The sequence below is a fragment of the Anser cygnoides genome, chromosome 3 (genome assembly GCF_040182565.1).
Source record: "Anser cygnoides isolate HZ-2024a breed goose chromosome 3, Taihu_goose_T2T_genome, whole genome shotgun sequence".
Lineage (NCBI taxonomy): Eukaryota > Metazoa > Chordata > Aves > Anseriformes > Anatidae > Anser > Anser cygnoides.
This window is the reverse complement of record NC_089875.1, coordinates 20,893,064-20,918,767: the sequence shown is the minus strand read 5'-3', so window position 1 is coordinate 20,918,767 and position 25,704 is coordinate 20,893,064. Positions and strand designations below refer to the sequence as shown.

Here is a 25,704-nt window from a genome sequence, read left to right as displayed (position 1 = left end):
ATCTGACACCATAAATTTTCAGAAAGCACAAGCAACATTTTTCTGGCAATTTATTAGGACTAAGAGGCAATATAATATGCTATTTTAAATAGCTTCCTCCTTTACCTGGACAAAACATTTCAGACAGCAGCATACAGAGCAAGAATCCCATTCATAAAACAAGACCACAGAGGCAGCCCTGTGAATCAGGCAGAATCCAGCCAAGACAGCAGCAGCTCCACAGAGCAATGCGTACTGTGTCTGAAAGGCATCTTCCACCAAGCAACCAAGTACTCCCCAGCACCCTCGTACCCCGCCCTCTCCCACCCCCCCAAATAATCACAACATAGCACATGCCTGACCATGTTTACGCAATGCACAACAATATTTTGGACCAAGTACCGCACTACATTTTGGAGCATTACATAAAGCCGTACACTGATGTGTCGACTCTTCAAATGTTTGGCAGCAGCCAGGTACTTTCTCACAAGCTGCTTCCTTACAATTTTCATTCTGCATATCAAAACGAAATCCCTTTCAAGAAGAAACCCGCAACATGCAGTGAGTGTTATGTCTGCTACCAGGCAGAGTGCACCTGCACCTCATCTTTGCCACCAGTCCCATTTTCACAAGCCATAGTCCTGGCAAGATGAATCATTCTTCCGGTGACGTGGCGAAGCAGCTGTCTTTGTAGGTGATGGAGACGCTGCACCAGGTAATTCAGGTCCACCTTCAACAAGGACTGGTGCAGAGGCCAGGAGAGGCACTTTCTTCCTCCCCAGGAAACCAGCTCCTTCAAATCCTGTTTTCTTCTTGCTTTCTGCTTTGGCTTCACTCTCCTCTTCCAGTCCTCTTCTCTTGACATCCAGTGAACTCTCTGGCAGCCTGTTAACCTCTGTGCTGCAACATCCACCTGCCTCTGCCAGGCCAGTGCCTCGCACTTCAAGTGTTGTTGCCAGGCCTGACTTCCTTTCGGCTGTGCTGCCCTCAGCTGTTGCCTTCTTCGCCTCTGTCTGGCTTGAATTCCCATTTGCAGGGGCTGCCTTTTCGACTGGGCTTTTGCTGGATAAGTTAAAAGCCTGAAAGTCCCGGTAACTGTGAAAGCTCTCCGTCCGCCTTGCTCTTGCCAATAGGGGGCTTTCTCTGTATGGCCGCACAGAACCATATGTAGCTGTTTCATGGATTGTTTCATGGTGTTGTAATTGGAGGCTTCCAAAGGAAAAAAAAAAAAAAAAAAGAGACAAAGGCAAAAAGAGCTCATGTTAGCTTGAGAATAACAGCCAGTTCTTCTGCATACCCTGCTCCCACTCCTAAAATAGCCATATACTCATCTCAACCCCCACACAACAACTTCCAGATCACTTGCTTCAGATTCTCATACAGTACTTCGATCTACACACACATAAACCAGCACATATCTAGAAGCACGAGTGCGATTTAGGACACTTATGGCATAGATTCAGGGGAATCAGCTACAGCGCTCAGGTCACCAAACCTGTATCCACCTACCTGAAGGGTAAAACCTTTGGTGTCTGCAGCTGGTGCTACCCCCTGACCTACCTGGAATTAGATTCCCGCAGCCGGTTTGGCTGAACAACTGATGTGGCAGGACTGATGTTGGGAGTGGCGCAGCGAGATGTACTCAAGTCACACTGGTCAAGCAACTTCAGAAGCTCTTCCTCTGTGGGGCCGCCAACATCTGAAAGAGAGAGCTCTTAGTGCCTGAATCCATTTACAGTAGTCACACACAAATGGAGACAGCAAGAGAACCATACCACAATCTTGGCGTAACACAACTTACCTTTGTCTTCGCTCTTATTAACCATGTCCATGGCTGTGGTCAGATCCCACATCTGGATGCTGCCATTTGCATGCCCAGTGAAGAGGTAGCGGCGTGGCCGAGAGCCCATTCTGCTGGATCCTTCGCATTCTCGTACAGTAAATGACGAGATGGTAGTGCAATCGACTGCCTGGATCTCACAGATTCTACATGAAGAGAAACCCCAAGTTCTCAAAACACTTGCACCTGGCAGAGTTTGGCCAATAAAGGCAGCACTACTTTGATTTTCAGAGAAGGCAATAAAAATGCCATCAGAGAAAGACCTTTCTTCCAGACAACAGTTCTTCCCCTGCATGACTGACGTGCTGTTCAGCTGCAGATGATGCCTTCTCCCTCCCCCTGTCCCTCCCACTCCCCATCTGCAGCATTACCGCTTATTTATTTTTATTAGAGGAACCTCCCTATGTTCAATGTACTTTTTCAGTCCGCAGTGATCAGAAACCCAATGCTCTCACAATGGGAGAGCATTCAAGAATGTGGGCAAGTAGCCCATTCAAGAATGAGGGCAAGTAGCCCCTTCCTATGCGAGACACTCTAGGATGCTAACCTGCAGAAACCGCATATTTAACCACATAAAACATGAAAAAAAAATCCAAGGATGATAAATCCAAGGTTATCAACACAAATAACTTTTGTCTCCTGACAACTGCAATATGACCTGACACACCAGATCTCCACTGTTTTTTCTCCCCTTATTTTAGAAGCTCATGTGGAGAGCGACAGGAAAACAACTCCCAAAACTAAGCTATTAAGCCAGACTCCACGCCAAAGCTTCATGTATTCTGGGTAATCTGTTTTCACGGTCCCCTGTATTAAGCTTTTTACAGAAGAAATGCCAAAGTCAGTCATTTAATAAAACTCTCCACTACATGCAAAACCAGCAGAAGTAAAAAAGCACACCAGCAACCTACAAGGCTCCTGTTCTCAATTCAGTTGCCAATAGCGTTAAAACATCAATGCTTTCTCACATTCAAAATTACTAAGCAAAAGATGTAAGAAACATTGAATTCAGAAGCATCATCTTTTCTGATCCCCTGCCATTTTTCTAGCCTAACAGGAAGAAAAGTAGCTGTATTTGGCAACTTTACTTCTGTAGCAATGTAATAGAGTATGATGGAATCAAGCCTAAGTAAATTGTACACCTGACCTAAAAGACTGCCTCTCATTTTTAAAGGTTCTCGTATCTTCAAAGACAGGCACAAAGGAAGAGAGAGACTGCTTCCCTGTCTACCTTTGCGAGTCGCAACCCCACCACCTGCAACTTCAGCATTAGCTTTTGAAATTTAATGTTAGCTTGGTACCATGGGTGAGGTACAGATTCTGTATAGGCACACAAATGTTTACTTTGTGAGCTCAGCAGGGAAGCCATCACAACGTGCATCTCTGAAAACACATTTTTCAAAATGCCATTTGGCTTCTAGGTTATAGCAGATCATTAACTACAGTTCTGTCACTAAGACACGAAACAGAGCTCAGCCAGAGCTGTCAAGCATATTAGAAGCTTGCTGAATGCAACTGTCCCCATGGGATGGGAGACCCAGCCACTCGAGGAGCCCTGCTTCTTTCCCACTTAAAACCCTGGAGGTACCTTTTCCCAGTCGAAGACAGCCTTACAAAGAGCTTATTGGTGATGGGAACAACTTTTTGAATAAACACCTGTTGGTCATCACGTTCACCAAAGGGTCCTAGAGAAAAAAAGAAAATCACTTTTTCAGCGTTTCACCTCCCTCATCCTCTTCCCCACACGGTCCCGAAGACCCAGTTAGTATTAGTATGATTACTGGCATTTTGAAGCATCAGGCCCAGGGAACCAAAAGTGACTAAAAGTTAGAAAAAGCCATCCAATGGCTAGTAGACTCTGCAGATACAAATCTGCAGAGTGTTTTTTGTTCGTTTGCTTTAAAGGACGTCCGTTCTGAGTTTCCCAGATGTTCCTGCAGGAATTATCACGTCACTACAAAACCATACATTAGACCTCTGTACGTACTTCCTTACTTTACAGCTCCTAGATGTCTAAAGGCCTAATCAGATTTCTTGTGATCCCACCCTGTGTCCACAGGCCATCCTGTTCATCAGAGTTTCATTTACAAGACTCTGACCACACAGGAATCTCGACTACCCATCTACACATATTCACAGAAATGCAGTCCTTGAGTATCTTGCTATAGCAATGTGCTTCCACCATTTGCCTCTGCAGTTTCAGGACTTCAGTAAACTTTGTCACGACTTCAAATTCATTTTGGAATTTTTCCACATGTACATCATTTAAAACCAAATGAGCAGTGAACTGGAACTTGCAGTTAACCCAAACGTTGCTACAGTTACCTGTTTCAAATACAGCCTTCTGTGCTTTCTGTCATTCTCTAGTTAAAACAAAAGTGAAATGCTACAACAGTTTGTTCAAGGAAAAAGTATAGCATTTGTGATCAAAAGTTTTTCTTCCTTTCTCCTCACCTTCAAAGTCAGCCCTGTAAGTGTATTCACTCTGCACAGCCTAAATGGTGAGTATTTCCTGCCATCTTTTCAAGGGAGGAGCAGTATATAAAAGCTTACACCCATGAGCTGACTCGCATGCTACAGGGTCTGTTAAACCTTCCTGAGACCCGTTAACGAACAGCCTCAGCACATCAAGCTGGTGAGACATCCTACCAATGTCGTTTCCAGAACAGTAACTGCCATGACTCTCTGCTTCCTCTAGGGATAAGATTTTGAATGATGCAAGAGGCGTTGAGCCTGGCTGAGTTGAAATCATGCCTCGAAACCGAGTCACAGTCCACGTCCGTACATGGTTGTTATCCGCACAAACTAGAAAGGAAAAAGATGTACAATAACATTTACAAGGGATGACACATTGAAGGAGCTTAACTTGAAAGTTTTCTATATGACAGTTTTTCAAGATTAATGACTAAATCCCGCTTAGTCACGTCACGTTATCTAGCAACACCAGACGATTATCTAACAATCTACAAATTGTTGCACATGTCCTGTTTTCTATTAGTTAGTTTTGTCTCTTCCCTCAGAAATTAAAGAAAAACCTGAGGCAGGTGAAACACATGTTCAACACACATTAAGGCCTGACTGAGTCAGCACCAGCAGCACCCTTCAAAACTGTGTCTGCAGGTGCCAGTTACAAGACACGTCAGGAAAGCAGTCTGGCAGCAGAACCCTCCCTCCACACAGAAAAATGCTCTTCTGTCTCATTTATCAGTTACTCAGTTTTCTACATAGACGTGCCCTTTCCTGGTACTGAGGGTTTAGCATGAAATCAGTTCCAAGTTGCAGCAGAACAGATGGCTCCTGGGCTGTTTGTTTACGATGTAATTGCATAGTGTGTTTTCTGTTTCTTCAAAAATAAAATGAGGGGCAGCAGAAAGTAAATCTGTCCCCTGCCCTGGTTGCTAGACTCTGGGTGAAAAAATCTTCCACAAAGGAGGAGAGACTACCTCTTCTCTGGAACCAACAGATGCTTTCCTGAGCATAGCATAGGGCAGCACAACGAAGACTGAGAGACAGCTGAGAGAAGAGGAGACACAGACAACCCTTTGAAGTCATGAGAAGGTTTTCTCTAGGGCCCAAGAGGGGGTGGTGCACATTTTGCTGCAACCCAGAAAGCTCCTGAAATGCTATTAAAGCAAGAAAAATCCTAAAGGACCTTTCCACAACAGTAAGACTTGACAAGGATATATTTGTTTACAAATCCTTTTATTTCCACAAATTGCAACCTTGGAATAAGATGCAAAGAGTTAGTTGTTCCAGTATCTGGTCAAATAGAGCCCAGGCCTTTTAACAGCTAAGGGCTTAGAGGAATGTCTAAGAAAGAGGATCAAGCAAATTTAGCCCGTAAAAACTCTGTTCAGTTCACTTCTATCAGATGTGGAAACAAAGCAAATTAAAAAGTTATGCACGTGAACACTGAAGTGGTCAGGAACAGGGAGAGCCACCAATGCAAACTGATGCACAGAGGAAAATTACCTGAAACAAGGTGTTTCTCCGAGAGCATGATCTTCGTAACAGGGCTTCGATGAACTGTGAAAGTCTGGAAGAGCTGAGGCCCAGACCCAACTGTTTCAGGGTGCTGTACAATCACCCGCACTGCTCCAGAGCTGGTGCCATACGCAATCTCAATCCAGTTGCCACTTACACCTACAGCAAGCATGAACACAGTTGTTCACTTCAGGAATAAAAGCTTGTCTTATTGGAGTCATGTAATAAGGTGGTAGAAAATAGTATTTCCAAGCTTCCACAATAAGAAAGATATTTATTTTTAACACTCTTAACTCATGATTTTCTCATGATCAGAGAGGAGATTTTCTCACTTTAAAAAAGTTTATTCAAATCCATACTACACTCTTCAATACTATTTTAACAACGGCCCACCCTCATTCTCTCCTCCCTCCTGGAGGTGAAATAAAAGATGGATAAAGTCATTTGAAGATCTCGTTCTACATTCCAAGAGGATATTTTGGCACTTCTCACAGTGACATGTTCAATATGTGCCACACACTGTTTACTTCTGCCTTAGTTGGAGGCAAATGGGAAGAAAGCAAGGCAAGAACAGGGAGGTCTATAGCTAAAAAGGTCACTATGGTATCAATACAGATATGCAAGTAAACAGTTCCTTCAAGACGTTTTATTCCCCCCACCACCTTGTTCCCCTTCATTTAAAAGATAGCTGCACTGTGATTACAGAAGAATGCATAGACACAATAACTGAACATCACTCAGCTGCCCATTTTCAGTATATTGGTTATGAGAAGGTTAGACGTAATGGTAAGGTTGTGTTTCTGCCCCCCCCTGCAATTCATCATTAAGTATTTCAGTGAATCAAATTTATAATTGTACTGGGTCTGGCTGGGATGAAGTTAACCTTCCCTGCAGCGGCCCATACAGTGCTGAGCTCTGCACTTGTGGCTAGACCACCATTGGTATCACACCAGTGTTGTGTCTACTGCTGAGCAGTGCTGGCACAGCATCAGGGCTGCCTCCGAACCCCATTCCAGAGTTAGTAGGCTGGGGGGCGGGACAAGAGTTGAGGTAGGAACACCACCAGGGCAGCTGACCTAAACCAACCAAAGGGATATTCCATACCATGTGGTGTCACACTCAGCAATAAAAGGTGGGAAAGGGGAAAGAGAGGGAGGGTTCTCGTTAAGAAGATGCCTGTCCTTCCAAACAGCCGCTATGCGTACTGAGGATGCTTGAGGGACATCAACACAATACAATACTAACTTGTTTTAGGTGTGAGGTAGACACTGAGCGCTGTTATAGCATCATTGGAGGGATCATGGTACAATTCTGTCACTAGAAGATCGTTGTCCTTCATCCTCAATGGGAACTTCTGCATGTCTGTGGGGAAGAGACATTTATTACTCTGAAAAGACAAAGCTGTTCTGATGTGACTTAGACCAGACAGACTAAAGAGTTTAAGAACAAAGCTGCTCAATATCACTTCCTTTTTATTCCACTCTGCCCCCTTTCTTACCTATATAATAGATAGAGCCATTGTTACAGCCCAGCAGCAGAAAAGACCCAGCAGTATCATAGCTCGTGATAGGAACAACATCCTGAACCTAGTACAAACAAAAGAAAAAATAGTAAGTCAAATTGCTGCTTCCTCAGTTTTCTGGAGGTTGTTGGGCCTCAGAGGTTTCTTCTACCCCCAGTTCTTGCTCCTCTGCATATCTACTACAGGCAGAGATCTCTATAACGAGGAGAAAAAAAAAGTCTTGCCCTGTAACATTTCATTTTTTCCAGGCTAATTTAAAGAAGCAGTACAAGAGCAGAAAGGAAAAAAAAAAAAACATCTAAGAATCTATGGATCAAGGTGCAATGTGCTTCCTGGTTCTCTGGATCAAAGGTCTAAAAGGAAGCTCTCCCAGCTGCAAAAAGTTTACAAAACTAATGAAGGTGGAGGGAACACATCAACAGATGCACCACTTTACTCATCACCTTGCAGAACACATTAACAACTGCAAGGAGAGGTCCGAGCAAGAGGAACCACAATGCTGCCAACAGCATAAATCAACTGGGTCATCAGTCAAAACAAGGAGAGTTATTTTGTCATGTGCTATTGCTTTATCTGCTACCTCCTATTCTGTAACACTAAGTATTCTGCTGTCTGGCACTCCAAAACCTCCTCTCCTTGTTACATGCCACTGAAACATTGCCAGAGGAATAAGTACCAGGAAAACCACCTCAGCTAGTCTGCTCAGATCGCCAAGTTGGGAAGATGATGTCAGAACTAATTACAGACAGAGGTCAGATTTGCACCTTCAGGGTAAACTACATCAAATACAAAAATCACAACATGAGGATAGCTTGGTAAAAACAAAGTTTCCTTAAAGTAGAACTTAGAAAGGACAGTTCTGGAAAGGAGGTAGAAAGGCACCAGGAAAACAAGTATGAAAGGAAACAAAGGTCTTGATCTGCATGGGGCACTGGTGCACTGTTGTTCTAAACATCTCTCCTACAGCAAGTATGATCACGTTCTAAGTTCAGAGCAAGTCATGGAAAATGGGTACGCAAATACCAGGTATTCTCATGAGGAATTTAAAGATCAGAGGTACAACCCTGCCATTTAAGTCTTTATGGGGTTCTTCAAAAACAACGTGTTCTACAGGGAGATGAGAAAAACTGCCATCTCCCGAACACTAACAAAAGAGCCTGAGGCACGGAAAGTACCCTGAAACATTTTTTTTTTATTATTATTTTTTTCATTTACAGGGAACTATTCTCATCCTCTAGGAAAAATAATTTGAGAACAGAAAAGCTTATTTTGTGACATCTTGGGGTATAAGCCCCTCCTAAAGATTTTCTACTCTTCAATAAGAGAGCTTTCACTACCAAAGGAATAGTCTGCCAAACTGCAGAACTATTACTGTGATCAGAAAGCTTTCCGTGCCCCTCTCTGGAAACAAAAGGAAGGTATATTGGACATCAGTTTTTATTCCTTATAAAGGACTTGCTCCTTTAGCAAATATTGTCAAATAGTATTAAATTGTCTCAATAGAAGATTTTGCAATGCATCGATAGGACTTTAAATATTGTTTTGTTGCATTTAAGACCAACCCAACATGTTTGTCTGCCTCTGCTGCAGAAGCAATGCTATCCCATGCTTATTATCTTTGTTATTAGTTAGCAGTAGTCACTTAAGGGTTGAATAAGGACTTAGTCACGAATGCTGCAGCAGACATGGGAGTCGGCCTCAGGTCAGTTCTATCTCGAGGCAACTGGAAGGCAATTTTTGGATTTTTATTGCATCTAGTTTTGTACCACAAAGATGCACATCTGGCTACCTTACAAGCTTTGTTAATCACACGAATGCTCAACTGTTTTCTCAGACTCACACAGACTCCAATGATCTCTCTATTTGACATGCATTCTGACAAAAAGAATAGAGTTGGTGCTGCAAGAAACATACACATGCACAACTGACATCAAGAAGAGTTTCCCATTGTAAAACAACTTGAGATGTCCAGATATCAGAGGCCTTATAACATGTTTCCTTTTTATTTCAGAATTACCTCTACACATTCCCCACAAGTTTTCTATTTTCTATTATGATTCCAGTGAATTTTTACAAAGTTAATCCTCCAAAAGGAAGTTTAAATATACACAGAGATGACACTTACACACCTGGTCCTTTTACTTGAAAGCCTAAGAAGCATGCTTGGTAGTACCATCAAACAAAACTGTGTTCGAAGTATTTCACACTTGTTTTTAGAGTCTTACTTTATTTTATTTCTAGTAAGACATACTAAATTATTAAAACTGATACAGAAAATTGAATTAAACACACCTGCCAGTGCTGAGTCACAGCATTCCACACTCCCACTTTCCCTGTATGACTTGTAGCCACCAACTGGTTGCCGATGAAGAAGAGAGCATCTACAGGGACTCCAAGACTGAACACTCCTACAAAAAGAAAAGAAAAAAAACCTGAAGAATCTATGAAGCGCATGTAAAATAAAGAGGAAAAAAACTGCAACAATGGAATCTCTCCAATATTACCATGTCACTTATTATAGTGGCAATATTTATGTATATTTATTAATTATTAATTATTTATTTATTATTAATTAATTTATGTATATAGCCTTGTAGCCGTATTTCTAAAACCCTAATTGAATATATTAATACCTCTTTTTTAGCAGAAATACTTGAACCTGGAAAAATAAGCAACCTGCAAAAGCTTCTTTCTTTCTTTCTTTCTGTTTCTTGTCACCTCCAGATATTTAAGTTTGGTTACAGTTCACGAGTAGAGAGTACAGACTACTCAAAATTGAAGCTATATAAGCTATATGATTTCACAATCATGATATACTTCAAAATCTGGAAGATATGACTAACTTACCAGAAAACACCGTCCTTCCAAATAGAGAAAATGTGTCATCAAACACATTTCGCTTAATAAAAATCAAAGCACTACAAATTATGACAGGCATTGATGACTATGGTTAGAGCAGACCTTAACATTTCAGCTTTTCTATGTTTCAGAAAGGCTCCTAAATGTCACGAAAACAACACCAATCACTCCAGTCTATCTTTCACCAGAGGTCTTCGCTGTTTGAAGACTAGAACTGCAAGTAAAGCTGAGACTTACTTAAGCAGGTGCAGGGAGGGAAGAGACCAAACATCAGCTTACCTCTTGTACTGTAATCTTGCCCAAGAGAACTCTTTATGTGTGTAACCATTTTACCATGAAGTTTAGCAAAGTCATTATGTTTACCAGATTCTAAAATATTATGACCCTGGCAAACATAAAAATGAAGCAAAAGTAATTGCAGCTTGCTGAGAATCTAGATACCTAGAACAGCAAGGTCCTACCAGTGACACAACTTGCAAGAGGAACCCCAGAACAGGGATCCCTGTTCTCACTGCACAAACTACAACTGGAACGGGTCTGTTTACTGAAGTCCATACATAACTTCCACCACCCAAATCTGTCCTCTCCTTAGAGGTTTCTTAGTCTCCTAACAAATGCAGTATCAATATTTTTAATTGAACTGCAAACTTACATAGCGTACAATATTTTGTACGATTTATTGTACCACGTATTTAAAAGTTACAGAAAGCTACAATCATCTGACATAATTTCCAAGTTTGCCAGCTACAAAGTCTGGCAAATTGGCCCCAAAAACCACTCTGTAAGTAATTCCAAACTAAGCTTTATTGCCTGCTACATACCAAAGTCATTCGTACTGAGGTTACATTACACTACCAAGTGTACACTTGCACACTCACAAACTTTCCTATTCCATTCTGTTCCCTCTACATATTTGTATTACTGTCCACTAATGCACTTTATCTGGTGCAGCAGCAGACATATCTTTTAAAAAAAGGGTACCCAGCAGCTGGAAAACTTCCCAACGTTATTTCAGACAAACTCAAATGAACAGTGTGCCACTCCCAACCAAGAAGCAGCCGTCCCTCTAGAAGCTCAATACATACTTACGTTGTAATTAGGATGCTAAACTGTTTTCCAGGGCACAGTACAATCATTCGATACAGACAAGATTCAGCAGTACAAGGCATGTGAAAAAGGCAATAATAAAAAATCCACAGAAACAACTAGAATTGATTACTCCAGAGAAGGATGAGATTCAAGGAAATCAAGGAAGACAGCTTGAATGGTCTGGAGGAATTTGAAGTGTCAGTCCTGCTTAGGCTCAACAATCTTGAGACCCATCCACAGGGGAGACAATGCTATATGTAATGACAGGCTCTTGTCTTAAGGGTCCCTCTCAGCAAAATACTGCTTACAGCAGCAATCCAGCAGCTGTGTCTTATGTAAGTAATATTGAAAGGAAAGAGTGCGCTCTGGGAGAGCTTCATCACAAAGATGCCAGCCCGCGCAATTTTCTGCGGACGGTGTCACCGGGCTCCAAAGACTGTTTGGAACGAGCAGTTTCTTTCACGAGATGATAGCAACATATTGTATCTCTAACGTAAAGCAGGACTGCAAGCACTTGCCACTATAAGGAAACAAGACAGCTATACTCAAATTCTTACTATTAAACGCAACTATATTTTAGTTCTTTTAGACCAACTACCATGATGTATTAGCCAGAAGACAAACAATACAGTCTGATCAATGTTAGTCAGAAGATTCAATCCTGTAGGCACTTTCTCTTCCCCTTCCCCCTGCCAAAGAGAGACCAAGTGGGATTTCCTTTGTTTCGCAGTCACTTCAATGCAGCACAGCCTGCTTAGCAAAGTGCTTCCTTCATTTGTTTGCCACCTTCAGTTGCAGTTTGAGTTATCAGAACCTTATGATGCTGGCGTATTTTAACTTTTTTTTTTTTGCCTTTGAATTTGATACCCAAAAATCTGAGATGTTGCTTCAGGTATCTTATTTCAAATCCTAAGGGAACACAAGCACCTAAGTCACACCAGAAAATGCAGAAAGAATGTAATAGCATAGTGCTTAAAGCAATACCTATTACAGTGGTACAGATGTCATGCTAACTCTTCCCTGCCTACTAGTACAAGATTTGGTGAAGGGGTGAATAACAGAAGAAAAGGCTTCAAGTATAATATCCACTCTGTTTAACAGAGAGATTACATATTCAACGTAGCCACACTTTTCAGATTTATTTATTTATTAAATACAATGGAACCTCCTTTTCTATTTTGCTGATTGTGATCACAGGCAAGAACTCTGAGTCACGAGTAATGCAGCTGCCTACTGCTTTTTTATTTCATGCAAGACCTTTGCCTTTCCCTGTCTTCAAATCTGACTTAGTGCTTGAAATTTTTTAAATATAAGCAGCAGCAACAGCCATTAACAGAGCTAGAAATTGCCTGAGCATCTCTAAATTAAGCTCTTCCTTTAAAGTAAAAGCACATGTATCAAAACATAAATTTGGTCATTTTCACTTTAACGATGACATTAATTCTCATGACTTCAACTATGAAGATGTATCTAAACACAATTTAATTCTGCATTCAGTTTCAGAGAACTGCTTATATAAAGAGATTGCCATGATACTTGGTTAGCAATACCCACTGCCAGAGGGGACGTACATTACTGGTAAAACAGTGGCGACTCAAACACCAGAGATTAGGCTAAAGGAAGTTCCTAATACCATTCCCTTCGATGCCTCTCCAACTTGCCCTGTATTTGAAAAACAAACGAGTCAGACAAGCCATCAGATCAGTACCGATGAACATTTACTTCTGAAAATCTCTTCTTGCTGTTTTAAACCTTCCCTAGCTGTGTGTCCTTCAGTGCCAAGAAGTACAAGCAGGAATTCCTATATGCTTAGGTCAGCACAGTGTGCTTTTTCCCTACCTAGACACCAAAGCTACAAAAAGAACAAATCATCTTCTTCCAAATTCCATTTATAAACTACATTTGACAGAAAACTGAGATCTTTTCATCATCTCCATGTAAAAATATGGCTTTGATAAGGCAAAGGCAAGGAAAAAGCAGAACATCTCAGCATCTAGCTTCCCATCTCAATAGTTTTATTAACCTTGTGCTATGGCCTAGATCTAAACTCAAGTCCTATGAAAAGTTTAATTCTGATTTGTGTCTTCACATGAAAACTCAAACTGAACGGAAGTATTAGTATCTGTTCAGCAAACAGACTAGTTTTATTCATCTTTCCGATTTTTAGAAAGGATTCCCCTAGCATGACAGAGAAGAAAGTTAATATGCTCTAATAGGTTGCTGTATTACAATTTCTTCTTCAGTAAGCATTGTAAGCATTGCATCGAGTAAGCATTTTCACAGAGTGACATAACACTACTGATCACACATACCTCACAATAGGTTCACAAACTCCTTTCTGGTTAAGCACAAGAACAACACAAAAAACAAATCAAGCAAACAATTACAATTACCAATTTCACTGCCACTACCGCCATCTTGAATGCTCCACAAGATTATGCTACTCTCTGAGGCAACTGCAACCATCTTATCCTTGTCCCCATGAGGTCCTCCAACCACCTTCGCATTGAGAGCCACTCGCTCAATTGTCCAGTCCAGATAGGGACTCGTGAACACCTGCTGCCACCCAGACGACTCTTTGATTCTGGAAGAGTTAAGAACGGAACAGTGAGCAGAGGTTAAAGACTCAGATACACACACTAGACACTTTGGTCTAAACCTGACCCAGTGTGGATGGCCTAGCCAAATGCTAGAGGATGATGTTGAGCATAAGACCTTAGAAGAAATCTTTTAATTTCCAGAGGCAAATGAATGGTTATTATGCAAGATACTCAATCATGTTCTGGCATGAAGTTGTACTACCCAGTCACACAATTTCTGTTTATACCGAATAGGCTATACACTTTACTTTTAGAAAATCCTTTTCCTGTATAATCTGTATAAAAAGACTAACATGATGCCAGGAAAGCATAGCTTACCTGATTGAATTTTATGCAGTTATCTAGATATTTTGCAACTGAGCTAGAACGCACACTCTCGGCACTCAAATTACATAAATGTTAACACAGAAAGCAGAAACATCTCTCATACTTTTTGCCATTGTTTCACTTCAGCATTGCATCCTGCCTGGAGCTGAAGTACCACAGATTGCTATATTCTACCCATGTAGCATGCAGAATGAATTGTAACACAGCAACTTAAGAGCAGGGCTGCAATATCCATAAGCCTTTGCATGCAACCAAGACATTCTCACCAGCTTATTACCAAATTGTAAAGACTTCTATAGTACTTAAAGGGAAAAATTGGTTGTTGTTTTTTTTTAGGAGGCACTGTGTTTTGCTGTAGCCTTTCAATAAAATAACTATCTTAAGCATTTAAATAGTATTTGTTAACAAGGAGACTAAAAGAAAGTCACAAAATTAAATATAAGAATATATTTCTTACTGCAAGAATTTCACTGTCCACTATAAACTACTACTTTGAGAAGGAACTCTGGCTAAAATTCAGATGTTGCCCTAACAATAATCCTAAATAATCCTGAAAGTCACGTAATTTGACTGCAGCATAGTAGTATAAGCAAGCTGAATTTAAATTTGAGGGTAGAGGTAAGTAGTTTAAAGTGTATGCTGTCTGCTCACACAGTAGATGCTTAAAAAAGCCTAGGCAAATTCACCCATAAGCAAAAAGAAACTGACAGATACTGAGATACAGCAGAGGGGCAAAAACTGTTACCAAAAAGCTGTGCAGGAGCATAAAGGAGGCGGGAAAATCCCACCATGGTATTGCTAGAGTTCCTTCAAGTTCCAGAAAGGAAACGAGTCAATCAAGACAAGACTGCTACCTTGAGTCACTAAGGAGAAAACTGTGTTTTAAACTGGCATACTGACCTGTGCCCTCTTTCAGCAACCGTTTATGTCTGACATGCTTCCTCAAAAGCATTGCTAATGACTAAAGTTTAACAGTAATAACCCTGATTAAGTAGATTACCAGCAGGAAAGAAGCAGAATTGTTCACTTAAGTGAGCCAACATCCAAGGAAAACAGAGAAAAAAATCCTAAGGAGGGGACAATTAGCACAAAGACAATTGCAAATCACTGCCTCCTTCTCTAATCAGACCATATTAAGAATAATTGAAAACTAGAACTTAAACATGGTTTCTCTTACACTACTTAAACACAAATTAAACCGAAATGAATTGCAGTGGTGAATACGAGAGACAAGTTATATGTGATTTAAGCTATGGAGTTTAAGCAAGTAAATTACTATCCTATACAGCAAAAAAGGCAGCAAACTATGGTTTCAGCTTGGTAGTACCCAGAAAGAAGCTTTTCACATTACACTTTGTATTCCCCTTTCTGAATCACACTATGACAGCAGTGTTAGGTTGTTTTTGAGAACAGTTCTTTTTAAAATACTATCTTCCACTGGAAGGATGGCCACCATTTTAAGACTACCAGATGCGAACTATAAACAGCTTCTGTAATATGAAGATGTTACTTATCTTCACCTGATCTTAAAAATTAGCCAGTTGGTTTACAGTACATTTAAAAACACTTTGCAGCCATCCGTGTGAAGTAGCAAGTGTGTAACAGTTCTACTTATGCCAAAAAGACTGGAGTTTATGACAAAACACATCACTCGTAGCAAAGAAAATCTATGAACTGTTTCAAGCTCTTTGATGGTCTAACTTCCCACACTTCACAGACTGTCTTCAAACCCAAGCTGTATGAAGAACTTTTAAAATGAATCTTTCATTTAAAACCTTGCTTTAAAACAGGTATCATTTGGCAGTTACAACTGGATTCCATTCATTGATGAATTTATTCTGCAAGGGGTCACGAACTGACATCAAAGCAGTAAAATCTGAGTTCCTGTCAAGCAGTTTATTTACATGATCAGGAATGGTATCTCATATTTATAAAAACACACTGGGCGCACATGATACTGTCATTTCAGAGTAAACCAATTTGCTATGGTTTACCAAAGCAGAAAGTTTATTGCGTTTGTTAGATTTCTGTATTCTGTCAAAGCAACTTCATTCATACCTGTAGCACACAGCAAAATGAGCATAGGCAGCTACTATCCAATTGTGATGACCAGCTACTATTAAAACTTTCCGTGGGTCCACAGGAAATCCTAAAACCAACAATAAAACTTAGGTCAGTCAAACAATGGGTATTGGAGAAAAGATGAGCATAGACATCCAGAAAAGGGCAGGACTCTCCTGCTCGGATATTTAACAGAAACTTTGATAATAAAGTTTTCAAAGAAATATTTCAGTCATATTCTAGTTAGCAATACCCCCCAAAATGCTTTTCTTTCTACCAAGAAAAACATTTCATCTCAGTCACTACAATGGAAAGTGTTTGTAAGTAGAAAGAGGCAAGTACATGCTTGTATTTCTGAAAAGTTTTTTTTTTCCCTGAAAAAATGTTAAAAATAAAATTGAGGATCGTTACCAAATAAGAAACTCTACTGCCCCCTTCCAAACCTGCGGTAACTCAGGAAAAGGCTTATTTTAATATTACTTGTATATACTTTCACCTTTTAGCATACTCAGGATTTTCCTAATATTGCTGCAATTTACACAATTTTAGCAGAAAGATGGCAATTCTAAGAGCACAGTTTTGCTTACAAAGTCAAAACCTGGTAAACGACACTAGCCAATACTACTTTGTTTACAGTTTTTAAATATTTTATACAGAAAGTACTCTATATAGCCGAACAACTGAAGACTACCTTTGTGCTAAAGACTCTTGACTCCTGCAGGGCCAACGAGGCACCAGGAGCAAGAAAGAAGTGCAAGAGAAGGAAGGAGGTTCATGTTCCTAAACAATGACTAAAGAGACACTGGCCTGTCAGTATTTTCTCACAGCTTCCAGTACAGTGTAAGGCATTTGTCTAAGTGGCCAGACTAATACTGCATGAAGAACTTTAATTTGCCTTTCTTCTCAGCCTAGTGTCTTGACTGTGCAACACTGGGCCTTAAATACTGCCTAAAGAGGAGTATATAAGCAAACATTCAGCAATTTAAGATCATGCAAACATATAACAACACTGAAACCAAAAATAGTCACTCCATTTTTATTTCCCAATGACAATGATTTTTGCAGTTTGTTTTGGTTTTAAGACTGACATCCCTCACCTAGCCTGACTGTACCTTCTCCAGTACCAGCAAGCGTAGGTTGGACACCACCTCCATGAACCTCACTCTCAGAGCAGTTTTGACCAGTTCTAACATCGGCTGGTGGCCCAGCATTATTATTTATTTTACGATTGGGAATGCCTATAAAAGAAAAGAGATGTTTTGTCCCACTCCATAAACTTCAGCAATATAACAGACATTCACTCATTTTCAAAATAAAAAAGTAGTATTTGTGCATTTTAATCCAAAACCTAATTCACCAGCTATAAGGATTAGAGGATATCCCAGTATTGAAATAAAAAATGCTTCTGCTCTCTACTTTGACATTCACAACCAGTTTAATGAACTATCTTCAGAAAACTTGTCAATAATCGGCTAAATAACCCACAGTCTTCAGGTTAACACATGAACAGCATTCATCTCTACTGAGAAGTAAAAATGTAACGTACTCATATTGTTAAGAGAAGCTTATTTGTGATGATTTGTCATCTACTGACAGAGGGTATGTCAAGTAACTGTTTCTTCAGAAAGAAAAGAGTACTACATGTTGATAATATCTAAAATATACTTAGATAATCTCTACATTGGCCCACACAGTTTGTTTAGCATTAACATGCCACCCTCACTCCAGTACTCTAAATACACTGTTTTATATAGCACACAGATATGTCTTGTTTTTGAACTATGTCTAATTCAACCATTCGTCTCAAGCTTTCCATATGAAAGCCTTCTCCGGACTGTTTGACAGCCAATTGCTCCCACAAACGGAAGCAGTAAGCGGCTGCAAGCAACATCAGACCATGAACACAAAAATACCTGGAGGAGGCAGGTAGCCATGGAACAGGACACTGCCACAAGATGAGCGTTCCAATTCCTCACATAGAAGCAGTCTTCTCACTGAGGGGAAAAAACACTATGACCATAGCTTTCACTTCCCAGAAAACAAGACGTTATTTCAAATAACCTTCTGTATCAGGAAATCTGAAAATCTACAGGGTCATAAGTGCCCAGAATTTGTAATTAGGTCATTACATTACTAACAAATATGAGATGACCTCATATCAAAACAAAACAAACAAAAATACCTAAAGGAGTGATTCCATAGAATTCAGCTTCATGCCTGAGAACATTAATACTCACGCCCCTAAAGAAAGAAAAAAAAGACATAATAAGACTTGAATATTTGCATACAACCAGGTATTAGACAATGTAAATATAAAGCTACCTGACAGTTTATAGAATCACTGCCAAACACATTTAACGTGTTAATGCTTTTGAGATGTCAAAATTACCTTAACATTAATATTTTTTAATTAAAGCAAAGATACTGAGGTAATAGAGAAACGTATTGCCAGAAGTGGCTTAAGCTACAAGAATTTACTATCAAAATGTTATGCTACTGTTTCTGCCTCCAACAAGTCATATATATATATACACACACATATATATGTACCCACACACATGCACACTCTAGATATGGGCCCAGAGTTACAAGGCAGCTGAATCATGTTAGACACCCAACTGAGTAAAACTGAGCAATTCCCATTTGAAAAGCAATTTCTAATGCAACTGATCCAACTAATTTTTGCTTAGGATAATTAGAACTTCTTACCTTAAGTCTAACTCCTTTGTGCGAAGAAAATTTAAAATGGGTGCAAACGCTGTTGGATCTCTATCAATAAATATCTGCAAGGAAAAATTGCCATACTTTTAGCATTATTTTGGAGCAACCATCAACTAACGTGCTTACTTGTGCTAAGCATGGGAAAGAGGAGTTGAAGATGATGCAGTCAGCAGACAAACACAACCCCAGTTTTCAGGCACCTTTGTTCTCATTTTTCTACCATGCAGTAGTTCAGCATTCTTAAAGACACATACACAAACACTGCTGCACTTCAAAAAATAAAAATAAAAACAACACACTTAAGCTCTAGAGACTCCACAAAGGTCAATGGGTACTCAGACTTTCTATCATGTGTTCAAAATTTAGTAAACGTAATAAAATCAAGATAATTTTTTAAAAATCACCCTAAACTTAAGTCTATTATCACTACAGCTACCTCTATGCTCTTAGCAAAGTACTTGTGTGCCTTATCACTCAACAACATCGCTGTAATTATAGTTCCGCATTTAAGAGTATCACATACGCAGACTTAAATGGCCATTTTGCTGTATATATTTGCCAAACAAAACTACTTTTCCATGTCAAGATTGCTCAACTACACATGCAATACCTATCTAATGGAAGTCACCCATCCCTCTCCAATACAGCAATTCGCAGTTTTTCAGTTAAAAAAAAAAAAAAACACTATTGTTGTCTCTGCATTGTCTGTACAATGCAGAACACGCACAAAAACATGCACATTGTTCCAGTTTCTTTTATCTTGGAACGAAGATAAGAACCAAGAAATTCAGAGATGTCACCAATTCTCATGAAAGTTTAGCAAACCCACTTTGGCAGCATGATATACAAGTAGCTATATCTACAAGACCTTTATTCTGTCCTAGCCAGAAACATACACTTCTTCAGCAAGAAAACAAAACAAAAAAACAGTATTTTTTTATATTTTAAATCTTCACTAGATAAAACCAGATTATGACTTAGAATGACTCCTGAACAGTCATTCTCCCATACAATAGCACAAACAGTATGGTAAATAGGTTTTGAAATTATTAAGAAAAAAAAAAAAGTAAAGAAAAAGGAGATGACAGACTTTGTACTGAATCTCCACTCTTTGCAACAAAAGGCAAGGAAAACACAATGGCATTTTCAAATGATTTCAAAGTCCTCTATTTTCCTCCTATTGAAATGATAAGTGCCAAATACAAACAAAAGTCCAATTGAACAGTACTCCTCACAGACTCTGAAGCAGAGATCGTGCTGTCAGCACTTTAAATGTAGGTTTCTGCAACACTACTATTAGGGGTTATGTAATACAAAAATGACAGAGGAAAATAGTGTGAAAAGACAAAGCAAGGTTTTATAAGCCTATAAGGAATGTGAATGTTTTTCTCATTTGACCATTCGCTTTCCGTGCTTTTAACGCAACTGACTTGGGCAGCGTAACTCCCATTAGCACCCAGAGCGTTTTAGGAGAAAACCTAACTAAAAGCTTAACATTAATTTAATGATTTATCAGGCTTATTACTCACAGCACCAGTTTCATCCTTCAGTGTTGAAATTCTTCCACTCAGCAAACTAGAACAAAGGAAATCTTTGTTAGATGTCCCCTAGGAATGTACTGCCATGAATACACCATGACACTACTCTGCTCTATTTGTGTGCTGTAAGTTGCATTTTGTTATAACAGTGTAGCTGAGCAAAGAAAACTGCCTAGGTTAAGCAGGAAAGCTGGACGGGAGGCAGGGGAGAACACACCAGATCATTTCCCCCGTGCAAAGGAGCTGTGCACGCACACCTAAGGAAAGGCTGAAACCTGCATACGGACCTTTCAGATTCCCAAAGAGAAGAACCTAGCCTGAAAGGATGGAAAATTCTTCTGAGGCACCCAGAGGGCTGCATAGTTTGTTACAACCCAGTAAATCAGTAAAAGCTGCTGGAAAAAAGAAAAAAAATAAATAAACAATCCATTCTGCAGGGACTTAGTGGGCAGGAATGGGAGAGTTGAGTTTTTAACACTATTTTATTTCAAAGCTTCTCTCCCATCAGATCAAAGTCCTCTTGCTCCAGATCAGCAGAAAACACCACCGGAGCCTCATTTTACAGATGTGAAGCAAACTCACTAACAACAGTTTTATTTCCAAATCCCATCTGACTGTGGATGACAATGACCTCATAGATATTTTTCAGTACTGGTTGACTTTCAGGGCAACCTCCTTAGACAGTACACTTAGTTTTGAGAAACCAAGAAACTTCTGAGGACTTCTTTATTGTGCTTTTCCTTCCACACCTCAGAGAAGGCGATAACTCCCTGGCTATCCATTTATCTGAATATTTCAGTACAACAGAAGCAGATAATGCTGCCTGTCCGTGCCAGTTGCCAGGTTTTCATTGGGAGAGAAGTCTAGCGTACAAAAATCAAGTGCCAGGAAGCAAAATAGCCAGACTTCGGCTTTTCTTTTATGAGTTTGGGATTAACTGTGATGGTAGAGATACGGCAACAACAGCACAAAATTACTACAGTACTAACAGCACAGCCAACAGAAGTAGTAACAGTAGTGAGATAAAAGCAGAAAGATACCCAGTGACCCCATAGATCCTGTAACATGGGTTAAAAACCTCAAAACTTTTAGTGAACTCCAGGTACAGGGATAATTCATAAAACATTAAATATAGTGCCACTGTATACGGGTAATAAGATCACAAGTTGCAAAATAGCAACAATCAGTGGCATCTCCCTTTCCTGCAGATTTGCTGCCTTATTTCCAGGATATTCCATCTAAAAAGTGACAACTTTTCAGCACACATAAGCAACCAGAGCACAATTCAAGACAGTAGAAGACGATTGAAAACCACCTTATTTCAGATGAAACCATCCCATTGCTTAAGATGGAGAAAAAGCAGTAAGAAATAACAGCATATTCCTGGCATAAATTAGAATGGAGAATAGGTATTATTTTTGAAAATACTTATCAACTTTTCTTTGTTTTATGAGATGAAACAAAATAAATACCATAAATACCTGGAAAAAAAGGAGTCTGGAATCCACATCAGTGTTTGTCTTGAAGTGCTGAACCTAGGAGAGCAAAATTACAAGTTACGAATCTGCCAGAAAGCAGGAAGGCAGTCTCCTTTGTCAAATTCTGTGACATGTCCTGCAAAGCTGGTATCAAACAGGTCAGAGAAGTTTGAGATTGCTACATCTTCACAAAGTCAAAGAGGTTGCAGCTTCTTTGCACAGATCACCTTTAAGTGTGATGAGGAGTATCCAGAGTATCATTTCTGTGTGTTTGTAACACGCTGCCCCAAACATCCTTTCTCTGTTTCTCACATTTTGTCAAAATCAATGCTTTAAAAATAAATAAATAAAACCACAAATGCACATACCTACACACACAAACACAGCCATTAAAACATAAGTTTACCTACAGTCTACTACATTTGTCATTAACACTGTGCTACCCTTACGTAGGATTCAAAGAGTGCTAGACCGTACATTGCAAAAGAATACAACTTGCTTCGAGTTAATATTTTATAGTAACTTCAATCAAGTTAATATTTTACAGTAATTTTAATTGCCTGCAGTTTTGCTCTTTGGGCCCTTTCTAGGGTCCCACAATACCACATTAATAGTTAAAAGTGAGAAAAATATTTACTCTGAATCATAATATTATGCAATAGCACAAATTATCATTTATAATGCCAGACAGTATTTTCCATAATAAATAACTAAGAACTCCTTTATACTAATCCCATTTTTAACATGAAGGAAGACAACTGGACTGGCAGCTTAGAAAATGAGTTCAAAATAAGCTCTTAGTCATGACTAAGAAACCTTTGGTGACCACTTAATTAACAGGAATTAAAAAAGGAAATGCAAAGGTAAAGTTCCATGTCAACTTTCCGTACAGTACAGGAATTTTGCAAGTATTACAAGTATTTTTACAACTATTTTTAGAATACAAATACTTAATCATAGTTTATACAGTTTTTGCTGCCTGTATTTTCCAGCTGTGGAGAGGAAAGAGTGAACAAAAAGCATTACTTTGTACTCTTAAAGGGAGTCAGAAGCATAAAAGCCGCATAAAACTACCACCCGTTCTGCATAAAATGTGGATTGTGTAGCTGCTCCCTGCAAGCACAACAATGACAAATCTGTTCTTAACAGAAAATCCACAGCATCAGCATTCCGAGCATAAACGTGCAGTCTTTTCTACAAAGGAAAAAAAAGAGAACAGTTTGCTATTTAAATGGAAAGTGGCCTTTAAGTGTGATTTCTCAGTTGTGGATTTGCTGGACACAGCTTTTTCCATCAGTAATACAGACCACTACCCTTCTTTACTTCAAGAGTAAAGGGGAGGAGGATGGGGGAAAAAGAGAGCCACCGACTGACTCCTTGCTCATTTCCTTGCAACTTCATTGCTTTGCACAATCACGGTTTTTAGACAGCTCAAGGATTTTTCTGTCCATGCCCTAGCTCTGTAGTACCAGTAATATAAATAAAATATATAATATACAATAAAATATATATTGTATATAATAAATATATAATATATAATAAAATATATATTATAATATATATATAAAATATATAAATATATATAATATATAATAAAATATATAAACTGTGGTACCAGTAATATAAATAAAAAAGGTACCAGGCAATACCTCATACTAACGTATACTTTAGAACTTTTAACATTTACACATTAATCTACGTAAACAACAAGCTGGAGTACTCCTCTCCAGGGCACAGGAATAAGCACAGTGAGCAACACTGACACGCGCAACTACATCTGCAGCTCCACGTACCTAATACACAGTGGGCAGACGCCATATGAAGGGGAATCAGGCAAAACGAGTAGAATATCCTCAAATAATCTAAAGCACATGGCAACCTACTGTTATCTCAAAGAACAATATAGACAACTGGAAACAGACTCACTCAAGTGTCAGATATAAAACAACCGCTTTCATAGTCTGCTACACTTGTAGAATTATCTATACGCTGAGGAGGTAAAGGATCAATAGAATTTGTTACAGTAATTTCTGTGACTGTTAACTTGCAAGAGACTTGTGCTCTTGGCTAAGCAACCCACAAAACCTAAAACCAGCAACTGCTGGAGCAACAGCATGTGGCAGAGAGGCTCTGGCTGTCCCTGGAAGCAGGGGGAGCCTCGTGTCAAACAGAGGAAACGTGGTCAGCTGGGTCTCTGTACCAGATCCACAGAATTACTGCTATCAGACAGCTCTCCAAACAGACCTAAGAGTTTCAGGTTTCTAATACAGGCTACAGAAGCTAGTGAATAGGAGAAAATGTGTGCTCTATTCCATGCTCTCCCATGTGCTGTCCAGATCAACTCTGCTGTTAGCTTTGAGTCACCTGCCTTCAGAAGCTGAAAAGCCTGGCCCAGATACATCCTTCCAACAAGATGGGCACTACGAGGGAAGTTGAGCTTGCAGAAGACCAAGCCCTCTTACACCGACTGATGATGCCCTACTGTCTGCCTATCAAAAGGTAAATGACTGCACATGCATTTCTACTCCTTAAATCCAAATGGCACCTGGTGACTAGAACCCAGAACCCTTCAAACAGAAATGAAATATATACACATTTGTTAGTTTGCCATATTTTTGTATTTATGTAGGCAAGCCCTCTGAATATGTGTATTCACGTATTCTGATTCACGGCCTGTAACCGTCTATTCTCTGCAGAGGCATTTAATAAGTAAGAACAATTTAAGAACACCAGATTGAAGCATCTTTGTGATTCTACTCCTAATAGAAATCTAAAGGCCGAACTGGCCTGTCATTTCAGGGCCAGAGCTCAGTGAAGTGCCTTACTCAGTGTAACATGAAATCTGGTCTGAGCCAACATCAAAGTTATCCCGAGGGCAAAACTCACCCACAGCGATGCCTAAGTTACAAACAGCTTCTTGGGGCTGTTCCCAATGCCTTATTACAGCAAAGGTACTCTGCGTCAGCTTTGGCAGCACCCTCCTTTAAGGAAGGCCATTGAGTGATAACACCGACTCTGTCTTCTGCAAGGACATTCTTAAAATGGTAGTAATTCCTGCTCCCCATGGCTGGTTTTACATGCCATGCAGATTCAGAACGCTTGGTTTCCACCACGCTGTAACGCACACGATGTCACGCCGGAGCATTTTGAGGGGAATACCCGCACTTTTCGTCACGCTGCTCCTGCCCGGCAATCCCACCCCTCCACACACCGCACCACCTACACGCCACCCTCGGCGGCCCCAGCGTTTTACGACGCAGATCTTTATTCCGGCTGCGAGCCGCAGGAGATTTTTTTTTTTTTAATACCTTTTTTAACACCTCGGCGCCCAGGCAGACCACCCGAAGCCCCAGGAAGCCGTGCTCCGGGGGTGCTCACACCACCCCGCGGCGGGGGCCGCCAGCAGCGCCGCTCCCTTCTGCCCGCCTCACCTGGTGCCGCCCACGTTGAGCTGGACGATCTCCCCGAAGCCGCCGCCGCCGTTCCCCGCCATCTTTCCCTGCTCCGCCCGCCGCCCGCCGCCGCCACGGGCCGGAGGGGAACGGCGGCGGGGCGCGGCGGCGGCCAGCGGGGCGGCGGCCAGCGAGCCCCAGCAGCCCGCGGCAGCCGGGGCGAGGCTCGGCGTCCGGCTCGGCTGCGGCCCCGCCGCTCAGGCCCGGCCAGGCCGAGCGGGACGCGCCATGGCAACGCGGCGGCGCCCGGCAGG

The 25,704-nt window shown here is 40.4% G+C and overlaps 1 protein-coding gene across 2 annotated transcripts; it reads right to left on the bottom strand.

Annotated features, from left to right (window-relative positions):
- Positions 1–33: 33 nt before the first annotated feature.
- Positions 34–25,704, bottom strand: KCTD3 (potassium channel tetramerization domain containing 3). 2 transcript variants are annotated; one of them, XM_066993661.1, is made up of 18 exons: positions 25,430–25,704; positions 22,002–22,055; positions 20,512–20,557; positions 18,971–19,044; positions 18,444–18,502; positions 18,175–18,255; positions 17,359–17,499; positions 16,259–16,349; positions 13,667–13,857; positions 9,618–9,733; positions 7,302–7,389; positions 7,049–7,165; positions 5,792–5,962; positions 4,469–4,624; positions 3,408–3,504; positions 1,781–1,965; positions 1,540–1,678; positions 34–1,188 (listed from the first exon to the last, which is right to left on the bottom strand). In XM_066993661.1, exons 1-18 carry the CDS (start codon positions 25,489–25,491, stop codon positions 606–608), a joined length of 2,451 nt encoding a protein of 816 aa, XP_066849762.1. In that variant the 5' UTR covers positions 25,492–25,704; the 3' UTR covers positions 34–605. The 2 variants fall into 2 exon arrangements, with proteins under 2 accessions (XP_066849762.1, XP_066849763.1); XM_066993662.1 differs by having other exon boundaries at positions 17,374–17,499.

What these genes read in the sequence shown, in the direction of transcription:
- KCTD3 (XM_066993661.1), bottom strand. Translation starts at nt 25,491, where the DNA reads ATGGCGGGGAACGGCGGCGGCGGCTTCGGGGAGATCGTCCAGCTCAAC. An exon ending in AGAAGGTACAGTCAGGCTAG is followed by an intron (nt 16,350 to 17,358) that starts GTGAGGGATGTC and finishes TGTTGGTTTTAG; the next exon opens with GATTTCCTGTGGACCCACGG. An exon ending in CGGTAGTGGCAGTGAAATTG is followed by an intron (nt 9,734 to 13,666) that starts GTAATTGTAATT and finishes TTCTTTTTGTAG; the next exon opens with GAGTGTTCAGTCTTGGAGTC.